At 36.8% G+C, this 15,332-nt stretch overlaps 1 protein-coding gene across 1 annotated transcript in view; it reads right to left on the bottom strand.

Moving 5' to 3' along the window:
* Positions 1–5,510: 5,510 nt before the first annotated feature.
* The window catches only part of CLPX (caseinolytic mitochondrial matrix peptidase chaperone subunit X), a 41,396-nt gene continuing 31,574 nt past the window's right edge, over positions 5,511–15,332 (bottom strand). Inside the window, exons 10-14 of the mRNA XM_039219392.1 lie at positions 14,959–15,123; positions 11,222–11,521; positions 9,355–9,447; positions 7,896–8,002; positions 5,511–7,248 (exon numbers count right to left, since the gene is read on the bottom strand). Coding sequence (XP_039075323.1) covers positions 7,158–7,248; positions 7,896–8,002; positions 9,355–9,447; positions 11,222–11,521; positions 14,959–15,123 — 756 coding nt within the window. The 3' untranslated portion in view covers positions 5,511–7,157. The remainder of the gene's footprint in view (positions 7,249–7,895; positions 8,003–9,354; positions 9,448–11,221; positions 11,522–14,958; positions 15,124–15,332) is intronic.

Raw genomic sequence — 15,332 nt, 5'->3', positions numbered from 1 at the left:
TGGCAATCTTAATCAAAGCTTGTGGCCCCCTGATGTACATCAGAAGGGTCTCTTAACAGAGGTTTTACTAAACGGTAATAAGTAGCATTTTCCTAACAGCTAGCCCTCAAGGTCCTGGAAACCTTGCTTCCAAAATTCCTTAGAGACTTAATGTGTCCCTAACCCCCCTCCCATCCTGAGGGTATATAATCAGTTACCCGTCACAATCCCTGTGGAGCCCTTTCTGCCCATGGGTCCTGTCCCATGCTTAATAAAATCACCTTTTTGCACCAAAGATGTCTTCAAGAATTTCTTCTTGGCTGTCCGCTTGGAACCCCATCATCACCCCAAACCCAATCAATTAGATACTTAAAATCAAACTATTTTGAGATAATTGTAGATTCATGTGCAGTTGTAAGAAATAATAGAGGGGCACCTGGATGGCTCAGTTGGTTAAGTGTCCAACTTCGGCTCAGGTCATGATCTCACGGTTCGTGGGTTCGAGCCCCACATCGGGTTCTGTGCTGGCAGCTCAGTCTGGAACCTGTTTTGGATTCTTTGTCTCTCTCTGTCCCTCCCCTGCTCATGCTCTGTGTCTCAAAAATAAACTATAAAAGAAATAATAGACAAAGATCATGTGCACTCTTCATCCCGGTTTCTACCAATGGTAATACCTTGCAAAACTGTAATACAATATTACAACCCGGATATTGACATTGATAACGTCAAGATACAGAACATTTCCTTTCCATAGCTTCCAGGATCCCTCATTTCCCCTTTTATAGTCACACCCCCCGGCAACCACTAAACTGTTCTTTATATAACTTTGTCATTTCAAGAATGTTATGTAAATGGAATCATGCATTACACAACCTTTTGGAATTCTCTGCTTTCACACAGCATAATTTTCTGGAGACTCAGAGTATTGTATCAATGGTGTTCCTGTTTTAAAAAAGTGTACGAAAAAGGTGTGAATAAAATGAAATCACTTTTTTAAAAGTTTTTATTTGTTTAAGTAATGTCTGTGCCTAACGTGGGGTTAGAACTCACGACCCCAAGATCAAGTGTCACAAGCTCCTCCAACTGAGCCTGCCAGGCGCCCCTAAAATGAAACCATTTTTTAAAATCATTCAATTATTGAAGGATATTTGGGTTGTTTCTACTTTGGGGTTACCATGAATAAAGTTGCTATAAACATTTGCATACAGGTTTTTATATTAAATAAAAACCTTTGGGATAAATGCCCAAGAGTGCAACTGTAGGGTCATATGGCAGTTGCATGTTTAGTTTTTTATTACTATTGTTTTAAATGTTTATTTATTTTGAGAGACAGAGAGTGTGTGTGTGTGAGCCAGGGGAGGGCCAAAGAGAGAGAGAGAGGGAGAGAGAGAGGATCCCAAGCAGGTCTGTGCAGTCTGTGCAGAGCCCAACTTGGAGCTCGATCTCATGAACAGTGAGATAATGACCTGAGCTGAAATCAAGAGTCAGATGCTTAACTGACTGAGCCATCCAGGCGCCCCAGTTGCATGTTTTGTTTTAAAGAAATTGCCAAGTTATTTCCAGAGTGGCTGCACCATTTTACAGCCCCACCAGCAATATGGGAGATCCAGTTTCTTTGCATTCTCACTATCATTTGTTACTAGTTCTTATTTTATTTGCACTTCCATAATGGCTAGTGTTGGACATCTTTTCATATACTTATTTGCTGTCTTTATATCCTCTTCATTGGAATGTCTGATCATATCTTTTGCCCATTTTCTAACTGGATTGTTTTTCTTACTGTTGATATTAAGAGTTCTTTATGTATTCTAGATACACGTCCTTTGATATGTGGCTTACAAATATTTTTAACAGCTTGTCTTTTAATCCTCTTAATAGGGTTTGTTGTTGTTGTTGTTGTTGTTGTTTTAATAGAACAGAAGTCCTTAATTTTAATGAAGTTCAACTTAGCAGTTTTTCCTTTTATGGATCATTCTTTTGGAGTCAGATAAAGAACTCTTTGTTCTACATTCTGAAAATTTCCTCCTGTACTTTTTCTAAAAGTTTTAGAGGTTTATATTTGTCTGTGATCCATGTTGAGTTAATAAAAAATACATATGATTTATATATATATAATTTATAGAGTATATTTTTTTGAGAGAGAGAGAGCATGCACGTGAGTTGAGGAGATGAGCAGAGGGAGAGAGAGAGAGAAGCTTAAGCAGGCTCCACTGAGTGTGGATGCAAGGCTCAATCCCATAACCCTGCGATCATGACCTGAGCTGAAATCAGGAGTCAGATGCTCAACTGATTGAGCCACATAGGCACCCCCTGAGTTAATTTTTATATAAAGTGTGAAACTTAGGTTGAAGTTCTCCACCACCCCCCCTCTTTGGATGTCTAATTGCCCCAGCATCACATGTTTAGATCTTCACTTTTCCAAACAATAATGGATGACCCCTTGGGTAAGAGTCCAGGTCTGTACCATGAGAACAGATCAATGCCTGACCCCATCTTCCAAGAGACCTCTAGTATTTCTCAGAGATTTTTTATAATGTTGTATATTTTACTTGTATCATTTTTTGTGATACTGTACAAAATATTTAAAGGCTTCAATTTTTTTTTAAGTGGGCTTCACACCTAGTGCAGAGCCCAACATGGGGCTTGAACACACGACCCTGAGGCCCAGACCTGAGATCAACAGTCAGATGCCTTCCAACTTCGGCTCAGGTCATGATTTCAGGTCCCTGAGTTCAAGCTCCACATCAGGCTCTGTGCTGACAGCTCAGAGCCTGGAGCCTGCTTCAGATTCTGTGTCTCCCTCTCTGTACACCCCTCCCTGCTCATGCTCTGTCTGTGTCTCTCAAAAATGAATAAATGTCAAAAAATAAAAATTAAAAAAGAATCGGATGCTTAACCAACTGAGCCACTCAGGAGCCCCTAAAGACTCCTATTTTTATCTTAAAATTTATTAGGTAAGGTGTAACATTTTCTAGATACTCAGTTGTCAATACCATTTACTAATTATTCTTTCTAATTTGAAGTATCACCTTTTCCAGTACTAAATTACCATATGTATTTGGCTTCATTCTTTTCGAATACTAAATTCTCATATATATTTCTGGTTTTTCTTTTCCATTGGTCCATTCATTCATGCACTGGTACACACAAGTTTTTTTTTTTTTAATTCTTAATGTTTATTTATTACTGAGACAGAGAAAAACAGCATGAGTGGGAGAGGGACAGAGAGAGAGGGAGACACAAAGCCTGACACAGGACTCAAACCCAACGAAAAGTGAGATCATGACCTTCTATTTTTTTTATTAGAAGAGGCAGCCCCTCTTCATTCTTCTTTCACTGTAGCTAAATGGAGAGGTTCTGGAACTACCTGGGGTTAAATCCAGGCTGTTACTTACTAGTTATGTTACCTTGGGAAAGCTACTTAACCACTCTGGCTTCAGTTTATAAGAAGGGCGATAATAGCATCTACCTCATCAAGTTGTTGCATTAAATGAACACAAAGTGACACAGAATAAGCACTATATGACTGTACACTGTCATTTTGCTTATCATTCTTGTTTACTTTTTCATATAAATTTTAGAATCTACTTGACTACTTTCAATTTAAAAATTTCTTGGTAACTTATAGCAGTATTAAATTTATAAATTAACATAGGCTTAATAGACATCATTATAATACCGTTCCTGCATTAAAGAACATGGGATTTCTACTCTTGATCAGACAGATTTGCAAACACCTACCCATTTGCTCTCCCATTTCCACTGCTATCACCTTAGTTCAACCTGTTATCTTTAAATAGGCCTGTGTCTGATTTCATCCTTGTTCCTCTCTATAGTCTGTTCGCTTACACTGCAACCTGAGTGACCTTTTAAATTTTAAGTCAGGTTATGGCATTTCTCTGTGCAAAAGCTGCTCATCTCACCCAGAACCAAAGCCTCAAAGGGAACTAGAAACAGCAAGACCAACTTTTGGTTTACTGTGGACCGGGTGTGAATTCAGAGTTGTTTGTTATGACGAGAACTGATCTGACAAAGCGCAAAGTGAAAAAGGAGCAAAGTGATGAGGTTGGAAACAGAGGGGCAAGTGCTGGAGAAATGTCCACACTAGGCCTCTGGTCCTGTTTCCCTCCATTCTCCTCAGAGCCTTCCCTTCCCAACAGTCTATAAAACACATCTAATGATGCCTAACTCTCCTGATTAATACTCTTCTAATAATGCCCTACTACTTTCTGCATAAAATTACAACTTAACCTGGCATACAAGATACTCGTTTTAAAGTGTATGGAGCACCAAATATATGAGACATTATGGTTGGTGCTGATTATAGTTAACAAAATATGCAGTCTTCACCCTAGTGGAACTTAATGGTATACATAGAAAGACATGTGAAAAATAAGCTTGGGATTTCTCAACTCCTAGAGCTCCCTAGTTGTTTCACATTTGTCGATATTTTGATTTAATTTTCATTCTTCCTGGCAAATTCCTACTTGATCATCCAGATCCATCTAGGCCACCACCACCTTTTGTGTCAGCTAGCCCGGACCTACCTCACTTCTGTTATGATGCCCTGATGTTTGTGTTTGCATCCCCTAATAGACTGGTAATCTTGAAAAACTTGGTCTAGTCTAATATGGGGCCCATGTAGGACATTCAAGTGAGGATTTTCAATAAATGTTTAATGTAAACTTTAATAACAGACTTTGTAGAATTTATTAGAGGGATATGAAAGTGCTAACGATAAACCAATCACTAGAATAAAGCAGCTCATATCTGTGTCTTTTCAAAATGGTACTACAGGGGGCGCCTGGGTGGCTCAGTTGGTTAAGCATCTGGCTTCAGCTCAGGTCATGATCTCACAGTTCGTAGGTTTGAGCCCCACGTCAGGCTCTGTGCGAACAGCTAGCTCAGAGCCTGGAGCCTGTTTCAGATTCTGTATCTCCCTCTCTCTCTGACCCTCCCCTGTTCATACTGTCTCTCTCTCTCTCTCTCTCAGGAAAAAAATAAAGTAAAATAAAATAATAAAATAAATAAAATAACAACATAAAATAAAATAAAATGGCACTGCAAGGGGACCCTGGGTGGCTCAGTCAGTTAAGCGTCCGACTTCGGCTCAGGTCATGATCTCATCGTTTGTGGGTTTGAGCTCCACGTCAGGCTCTGTGCTGACAGCTAGCTCAGAGCCTGGAGCCTGTTTCGGATTCTTTGTCTCCCTCTCTCTCTCACCCTCCCCTGCTCACGCTGCCTCTCTCTCTCTCTCTCAGAAATAAATAAAACATTAAAAAAAAATTAAAATGGCACTACAGGGCACCTGGTGGCTCAGTTGGGTAAGCATCTAACTCTTGATTTTGGATCAGGTCATGACCTCATGGTTAGAGACACACATTGGGCTGTGCTGAAAGCGTGGCCTCTTGGGATTCTCTCTCTCCCTCTCTCTGCCCGTCCCCTGCTTGTGCTCACACACTCTCTCTCTCAAATAAACTATAAAAATAATAATAAAAATGGATTACATATGGACATACCACCACACTCGCTTTCATTTAGTACTTTTGTTTTATTCAAATGCCAAAACATAAGTTTCAAGTACAAATTGTAGTTATACTCAGTTTGTTTGATTTAAAAACATCGATTATGCTTTGTTAACAACTTCCAAAACCAAAAGTAAATTGTTGTGACTAAAATGTCTCCCAGTCCATTTCTGGAGGATTACCCTTAATATATTTAGTAGCTACTCCAATTTTCACTCTACAAAAAGGGAAATGATGATGCTATAAGGAAAAGATAGTGAACAGTTATAATATGAAAGACTTCCTGAGAAAAACTTTAACCATTGCTAGAGAGACTAAGAAGGATACCTGTTTCTGTTCCATATTATAGCAAACAGGCTTAAACACTCTGCAAAAGTGCATTTCTGGTCCTACCCAGCCATAAATAAACATCTCACATCTCTTATTACATCATAGAAAGCCCAACTTTTCATCAACAGGATTTACAATTTGCTAATAGCTTGAGGTTCTTTTCCTAACAAAAAGAGGGTAAGAGGAAAACTCAAGCATCTATAAACCAAATAACGAAAACAAGTTACTTAAATGTATTCTGATTTAAACAATTTCAAACGAGGCTGAACTGAATGAATAGTAGAGAAACTTGTATCATCATTAAGCTTAAAAGATACTCAAGTATTTTAATATTTATAGAATCAAATGAAGTAACTTCCACTGTTAAGCCCCTCCAAATTTCCCCTACTGTTTAGTTTTGTTATATAATGAAGGTTAATAACTTATATTTAGTGTGAACACATTTATTTCTGCTGATAGCAAAGCATCAATTATCTTTATGTTCTATGAAGACAAGGAATTAGACAGATATCCAGGATCAAAGAGCAAAACAAAACAAAATTAGCTGAGTGCTTTGGTAAGTTCACAATATTAGGGTATTTAGTTTAGCACATTTGCTGTTACTATGACTGATGCTGCATGCTACTTTTAGAATTAGATGGTCTTTTCCTGAAGATTTAAGGCAGACTTTAATTCTATATGCACACTCATAGTACTAAAATGGATCAAAGATGGCAAATCAGACAAGTCAGCAAGGGAATGGCCCTTTTAATAGTACCAATTGGGAAGTTGGTATCATGCATTAGCAGATAAGACCAAGAACAAATCAGCAAAATACAGTTCTTTAGAGTACTTTTTCCATGAAATTTTTAACTACTTGGAAACTACCTGTTCCAATTTTAAGATGAATAAAATTCCAATATTTTCAGGAAACAAATATAGGTAGAAAAAGGATAAACTAAAAAATGGTATCCCAATCTTCAATTTTAAAGAATTTATTTTCCCATTTGTAGAGTAACATTATTGTAAAATCCAGTTATTGCAACACCTGCATTGCTTAAAGGGACTCCTAAGAATTTTGTTAAAGCATATTTTTAAAAAACTGAACCAAAATAATGTACATTTTATCTCTGAACATTGTATCATTAAAGTCCACACAATGTTCTCTGTAGTAAATCAATGTGATGTTACATAATATACATGATCTCATTTTTATCCTAAAGGCTTCTGATCATGTATGATATCCAGGATAGATCCAATGCTTTTAATGTCAGACTGTAGAGACAGTTATGATCCTAAACAAAAGAAGGAAAAGTTTTATATATAGGACGGAAGTCTGACAGTTTAGCTGTTTGCTGCATCTGCTTGGCGAGGCCATCCTTCTTCTTCAACTCCAGAGTCATACTCTTCTTCAGAGGATTCTTTTGTTGGAGCCCTATAATAAAAAACATGCAAAAAAAAGGAAAATAGTAAGAGCACTTTTAATATTCAGATTGCTTAGTGGTGAAATATAGGTAACATTTAGACCACACAGCCAAGAGCTGCAAGTAATTTTCCCAATATTCTCCCTAACAATGTTCATTCATTTCCGATTATGCTGTGAAAGCAGTGGTGAGGAGCTGCAATACAGACTGTACGGCCCTAAGGTATTCATCTAGCCCTCTACAAGAAACTCTGCTGACCCCTGAGATAAATAAATGAAGCAGTGAAAAATGTGTCAAATCTGTCAACTGATATGCTACAACAGAAAAATTTGTAAAAGACATGAAACAAGTCACTCATAAGTGACAGAATTAGAGCATTTAAACCTCTTCATTTGGATGACTTTTATGTCTCTTTTATATACTTCTTCCTTAGAGGAAAAAAGTGCAAGCTAATTCTGAAGATCAATTTTCAGATTCACAAAATACTATTATTTTATAAACCAAAATTAGAACTTTTCTTTCTATAGAAAATTTGAGATGATTGCTTCCCTTATGAATGTAAGTATGTTATGCAATTTTTGTGACAGACCAATAAACCATAGCAATAAAGAGCTGATTTTAACTTTCAGATTTGGTCTAGCTTGACAATATACTTTACCGGATATATCCTGGTTCCTTTTTCCCTTCTACTACTTCTTTGTCAACCTCCACACATACAATATCAGAATTAGGAACTTCGAACATTGGCTCTAGTAACAGCTTTTCCTAAAGAGATAAAAAGTGATAAATTACATGGAAAACTGAAGTTACACAGAAAATACTTATATTCCATAGACCAATCAAATTCATTATCTCAAAACATTACTGAATCCCTGTTATTGACCAGGAACTGAAAGTTGAAAAAAAATCAATGTAAAAAGCTCTTATATTCTTCATATTAAAACAGCTGCTAACTAAATTCAGAGAGAATTCATTCTATAAGGGAAAGCTATTTATTTGTAGTTCTGTCTACTTAACTCATCATGCGCATATAAAAAGACTATACTTCTGAATTCAGATGTTCCTCAGCATTCCTGGCATATTCTGTTACCAAAGAGGTCAACTGGTAATCCTTACTTTGAAAATGATTTAATCCTAAACCACCTGTACCAAACTCCTAAATTTTGAACTATGACTTCAAATAAGCATTTGTTTCAAGGGCTACAGTAGATCTTAAGGAAAATATAGATCTTAAGAAAAAGTACATGAAGTTTCTTTCTTTCTTTCTTTTCTTTTTTTTTTTGAGAGAGAGAGAGAGTGAGAGCAAGCAGGGGCAGAGAGAGGGAATCCCAAGCAGACTCCGCATTGTCATTGCAGAGCCTGATGCATGGCTCAAACCCACAAACCATGAGATGATGACCTGAGCCGAAGTCAGATGCTTAGCATACTAATCCACCCAGGTGTCCCCATAAAATTTCTTTAAAAATGTTAACTATATCACCTACTGTTCTAGTTTGCATGTTTATAAATCTGTCCTTAATCAGAAACACCTGAAGTCTAGGCCTTCATTAGAGAGTATAATCTCAAATTGTCTGTGATAAATGTGTAGTTCCAATCAAAAAGTCCTACTGAGATGACAGAAGGATTAATTAGCAGTGAAATCCTTAGAATAATAAAGTGGGTGATGGCAGAAAATAGGCTGGGTCACTAGAATTTGTAACAAAACAAAACAAAACATAGTGAGTTCATATCATATCAAAGAATTTAGGGGTAACATATCATGATATCTGCAATTTAATTTCAAACAAATAAACAGAAAAAAATGAGGATTCCAAGGGATCTGAGAAGGTACTCTGGGGAACTTAGTCAAAAGGCCCAAGTAAAATTTTCTAAATTCTCCTTCCCAGATTTTTCTCTATTTCATTAATGGTATATGTGTGTGTCCTTTGTTGCAAACATTTTAAAGTGCTTTTTTTTAAAACAAAAATATAATCTGAGATCCCCCCCCCAAAAAAACCATAAGAAACAATATCAGGCTAATTCTCTGGAAATACTTCCAAGGAAACAACATGGAGGCTTAATATTGGCAAAACTCTGACCAAGAAATAATGTCGTTTTGTATAATAATGCCAACTTACCATTATGGACCGAAGGCCTCGTGCTCCTGTTTTTCGTTCTAGTGCCAATCTGGCGATAGCTTTCAAAGCATCCTCAGTAACATTCAGTTCACACTACAAATATATAAAAAGAAATGAACTTTAGATAATACTTGATATTTTCCTAAGATAACCATACAGCATTTGATCTATTAACTGTTACTACCTACCATTATTCCTAGTCTTTATAGAACAAAGAGGAACCAGTGCCCTAACTTTACAGATAAAAGTTGACCCTATCCCCTTTCAGACTAAAGCATTTTTTGACTATCACTTTCTTCTTAGAAAACACTCTACTTCAGCATTCACTTTATAGAGTGTTACTCATCACTCTCCTCCTATAGAACACGAAGGGAAAACTTTAGACAAGTCTCTAAATTACCACAGAGTTCAAATTATTGATACTAAATTCATTAACATACCCAAGAAACATCAAAATACTTTTGGAACATCAGATTTCACAAAATCTTGGTTTTAAACAAATTTCAGTTACTAATTTCTACTTCCAAAAAATGTAAAATGTAAGCAAGGTAATTCTCGCTCCTGGTGCTTTAGAACATCACCTTCAAGCACTTGTTTCTATCAATTAACCTATGAGAAGGCAATAGTATTCTGAATCACAAGTTTGTCATTAGTCTTTGAAGATGTTTTCTAGATTAACATGGACTTTTTATTTTTATTTTTTTTATGTTTTATTTATTTCTGAGAGAGAGAGAGACAGCATGAACAGGGGAGGACCAGAGAGAGACAGACACAGAATCTGAAACAGGCTCCAGGCTCTGAGCTAGCTGTCAGCACAGAGCCTAACACAGGGCTCGAACCCACGAACCATGAGATGGTGACCTGAGCCAAAGTTGGACGCTTAACCAACTAAGCCACCCAGGCGCCCCAATTAACAGGAACTTCTTAGGACTTTATTCAACATTTACTGGACTCCTATGTGTTTACATATTAAGAGACTGAATGATAAATTACCATTTTGCCATCCAGGAACTTAAGTCTATTGGGTGGTGACAAATAAGCAAACTAGCATTTATAGCACAGCATATGCACATGGTGCTCCCTTAGCATTAAACGAGGCAAGGCGACCACTGAAGGATTTAAGGAGAGAAGTAAAATAACTAGCTTTGTATTTATTCATTCACTAGATATTTATTAAGAACTTAGTATCTATTTACTGGGCACTATATTCAATAATATAAAAATAGTCCATTCTGGAAGTAAAAAAGGGAAGATAATGGTATTTTGGCGGTGGTGGTCAGAAACAGACTTGAGACAGGGAGGCCAATTAGGAGCCAAATGCATAGAGAATGATAAAGAAACTTGACATAAGGTAGTGGCAGTGGAATGAAGAGAAAGAAACTGATATTTAAAGACACTAAGTTCATAAAGCCCAAAACATAAGCTATGTGATCAGATCTGTGGGGATGTAAGATCGGATGTCTGGCTACAGAGAAGTAGATATGGGAGGTGATAGAACTTCAGACAAAAAAGTATATAAAAGTATACACAGTATGTTGTAACAAAAGTGTTTAGAATTTTAAGGCTGAAAGGACAATCCTGTGTATCTGGCTTGAGGGGCTGGGGGTAGGTAGCGGCATAAATTCTCTCCATGTATATATCCTTGGGCTTTAAGCTGCAATAATGATTTTAATTAAGAAGAAAATAAAGCCAACTCCTAAATGTCTAAAATAACACACTGCCTTCCTTGACACTTTGATCCATATTTAATGAGGTATAGGCTGGTATTCTGGATGAGAAGGACTGCTTTTGCTTTTTGTTAAGCTAATTTATTTAGAGTTTCAATAACAAAAACCCATAAATTAACTATGAAAAATAAAAATCTAACCTTATCCATGCTAAATAAGGCCTGGTACTGAGGAATAACAGCATTACGTGGCTCAGTTAGTATTTGAACAAGTGTTTTCTCATCTAAGCTATGCAAAGGAACAACCACAGGCAACCGTCCCACAAACTCAGGAATCATGCCAAATTCAATGAGATCTCTGGCTTCCACATGACGTAATAATCGATCTTTCTCTTCAATGTCTTGCTGAGTATTTGATTCTCCACTTCGATTGGCAAGGTCTGCAGCAGCTGCAGCCCTTCTGCCTTTTCCCAAATTAGATGGTGTTCCAAATCCAAGATACTGCCAAGAAAAGACAGGGATTATAAATAGTAGAATGAAGTTGCATTGTACTAAGTACTCTGCATATATATCTCACATGACCTTTACAATAAAAGAAAGTTCTATTATATTCACATTTTACAAGTGAAGAAAATGAGCTTAGAGAGGTTAAGTGCCTTGATCAAGCTCTTCTTGCGGTTAAGTGGTAAAGCCAGGATTTGAACTCAGCCCTATCTGTCTTCAGAAATGAAAACTAAACCACCATTTAATAACCAACTCTCAAAGAATGAATTGTAGGGGTGCCTGGGTGGCTCAGTCAGTTAAGTGTTCGACTTCGGCTCAGGTCATAATCTTGCGGTTCACTGGTTCAAGCCCTGCGTCAGGCTCTGTGCTGACAGCTCAGAGCCTGAAGCCTGTTTCAGATTCTGTGTCTCCCTCACCCCTTCCCCACTCATGTTCCCTCTCTGTCTCAAAAATAAACAAACTATAAAAAAATTTTTAAAAACAATGAATTGTAGTAAAAGTAGACAGGTAAAAATTATGAAGGGAGGTCTCTTCAAACTCAGATAATGATGTTGTAGGGTTTTTCTGAGACCTCTAGACTAGCGTGGTTTCTAAAATGTATAAGAACTAGGGGAGCCTGGGTAGCTCAGTTGGTTGAGCATCCAAAAACTCTTAATTTCAGCTCAGGTCATGATCCTAGGGTCATGGGATTGGGCCCCTTAAAATTTTCTTTCCCTCTGAAAAATAAATTATGGGGCACATGCGTGGCTTAGTCGGTTAAGTGTCCAACTTTGGCTCAGGTCATGATCTCATGGTTCGGGAGTTTGAGCCCTGTGTCGGGCTGTCTACTGGCAGCTCAGAGCCTGGAGCCTGATTCAGATTCTGTGTCTCCCTCTCTCTCTGCCCTCCTCTGCTGATGCTCTGTCTCTGTCTCTCAAAAATGAAAAAATGTAAAAAAATTTTAAAAATAAAAATATTACAAATTAAAAAATAATAAAATTTGTAAAAACCATAAAAATGGAAGATAGTAATTACTTTGTAACCAAAATTAATTTTGTAATATTGTAAATAGTAGTAGTGCCTAAGGAACAAGCAGCCTTATGAGGAAATTATGCACAAGTGTCTTAGTCACTGCTAAGCATTCTTTTAAAATCATGATTTGAGGTTGCAGCATACATCAACCTGTAAGAATAACTCTGATTTTATAAAAAAACACATAAGAATGACATCAAACAAGAAGACTACTTTGCTGCAAAAAGCTGGGTATCGAGGTACCTGGCTGGCTCAGTTGGTAGAGAATGTAACTTAATCTCAGGTTATGAGTTCAAACCCCGCACTGGCTATGGAGATTACTTAAAAAAATAAAATCTAAAAACAAAAACAAGAAACACTCATTGTTAAAAAAAAAAAAAAAAAAAAGGCTGAGTATCTAAGGTGCATGGATCTTACTTTAGTCAACATAAAAGAATTATACTCCAGGCAATTGTCAGAATGTTTTGACATTCTGGTATTTCATACAGCTTTTGTCAAAAGTATAAGAGAAGCACATGGTATGTGAGAAAATAATCTAAGTTAAAAATTCATTCCTTGGGGCTCCTGGGTGGCTCAGTTGGTTAAGCGTCTGACTCTTTGTTTCAGCTCAGATCATGATCTCATGGTTCGAGTTCAAGCCCATGCACTGGCAGTGAGGAGCCTGCTTGGGATTCTCTCTCATTCCCTCTTTCTGCCCTTCCTTTAGTCACTCGTTCTTTCAAAATTAATAAATAAACTTAAAAATCAATTCTTCTGACTCTCTACATGGACAGTTAGTGTATCAGAAAGAAAAATACCTTACATTCAATATTATATATATAATTTATATAAGTATTTATTATATATAAGTATATATAAAAATACATATACAAACGTTTATTTTATGTAATATATATATAAGCATTTACAAAGCATTATAAAACACTGGAAATACAAACCTGAAGACAGCCATTACCCTAAAGGGGCTTATTCAGAGTGAGAACATATGAAGGCATTAAAGTATCACAGGTGCAATGAAGGACAACTGTACAGGAAACTATAGCAGTGAGAAGGAAGAGTGGGGAGTGGGGAGGGAGGGTAGAAGGTGATCAAGAAGGCGTTCACAGAAGAAATGCCGAATCAGTTAACAGACTGAGTCTTAAAAGATAAACATATATTTGCCAACTGGATTGAGGCACGGGAAGGCATGAACAAAGGCAAGAGGAATAAAAGTTAGGAATGCAAGCAGTCTGTTATGTTGGACTATAGGTGCATTATTTAATATTGTACCCCTGGCTTTCAACAAGTGTTGATAAAAATAGCCACATGGATGTATTTAATCCTCTATAAAATCACTACCGATAACAGTCTTACATCTCTCTCTCTTTCATAAAGATCTATGTGACAAACTTCCCTCCCCACCCCACAACCCCGAGCTCAACACCTGAGCTGAGATCAAGAATTGGACACATAACTGAGTAAGCCACTCGGCATCCTGAAAAATTATTTTAAATCTCAGTCTCTCCTGAAGACCTCATACGCTTCCTCTTTCAGGTAGTAAGAACAAGAGCCCAGGATGTCTCTGTCTCCCTACTTTTTGTTAAGAAGTTAAAATGACCTATGACCTAAACCTTCCTTCTACATGTTTCTGATCTCTTTTTGGACATTACTTTTACCTGTTCTTTTCTACATGTTTCTAGCTTCAAATTCTTTTTGGAAGCACTAATTATAATTAAGTATCAGAACATAGTCTTTGTGTTTTTAAAAATAAACTCTACACCCAACATGGAGCACAAACTCACGACCCCAAGATCAAGAGTCTCATGCTCCAGTGACTGAGCCAGACAGGCACTGCCAGAATTTTGAATATAAAGTTATATCCCTCCCTCTTTCTCTCTCATGTACATACAAAGAAGTAATTTCTTCTTTCTAATTTGTCAGGCTACTTTATAAACAATTTCAAAAGCAAAAGCAAATTAACTAATATAAAAAATTAAACTCTAACCTTATCCATGCTGAGTAAGGCCTGATACTGAGGAGTAACAGCATTACATGGTTCAGTTAGTATCCGTACATGAGGTTTTTTTTAATCTAGGCTGTCCAAAGAACTTCCATAGGCAACCAACCCATTAGCAGCATTATTTATTTATTCATTTTTTACCGCTAGTAAACTACTACTTCAACTAGTGGGTGCAAAGCCAAGGAGACTTAAAGCAAGCGATGTAGCACGGCTGATCTATATATATTCATTTAGGTAGAATATTATGTTACAGAAAAATCATTTGTGGTTACTGATTATGTAAAACACAAAAACATGGAAAATACTGGTGTGTTTTGGGCATCTTGACACTATGTTGACATTATATTTTACTGTAATCAATCAACAAATAGGTACAAATATGAAGAAGTTGTGCTCCATCCAGTAACCCTTCAGAAAAACTTACCTTTTCATTTTTCCTCCTGCTGATGATTCTGTCTAAGCCATTGAAAGCACCAGATGCAACAAACAGGATATTTGTTGTATCAACTTGTACTGTTTCACCACGTAACTTGCGGGAATTCTTTTCTGGAACATTAACTATCGTGCCTTCTAGTAGTTTTAATAACCCCTAAATAAAGAATGAATGATTTATAACATCATTGTATAAGTGTATTATTTATTGTACGTCAGATAATGAGATTCAAAGGGGAAAATAATATGTGGTTATGGTCAATGAGCGTAATTAAAGAAAACTCCCACATTTCTACAACTAAAATAAAAATCTAATGCACTATCACACTAACAATTCATAAATTTATTTGGAATAGTTATAGATTC

Source organism: Hyaena hyaena, unplaced genomic scaffold (assembly GCF_003009895.1).
Source record: "Hyaena hyaena isolate Hyena2069 unplaced genomic scaffold, ASM300989v1 scaffold_15, whole genome shotgun sequence".
Classification (NCBI taxonomy): domain Eukaryota; kingdom Metazoa; phylum Chordata; class Mammalia; order Carnivora; family Hyaenidae; genus Hyaena; species Hyaena hyaena.
The sequence above is the reverse complement of the archived record's forward strand: the minus strand, read 5'-3'. Positions and strand labels throughout refer to the sequence as shown.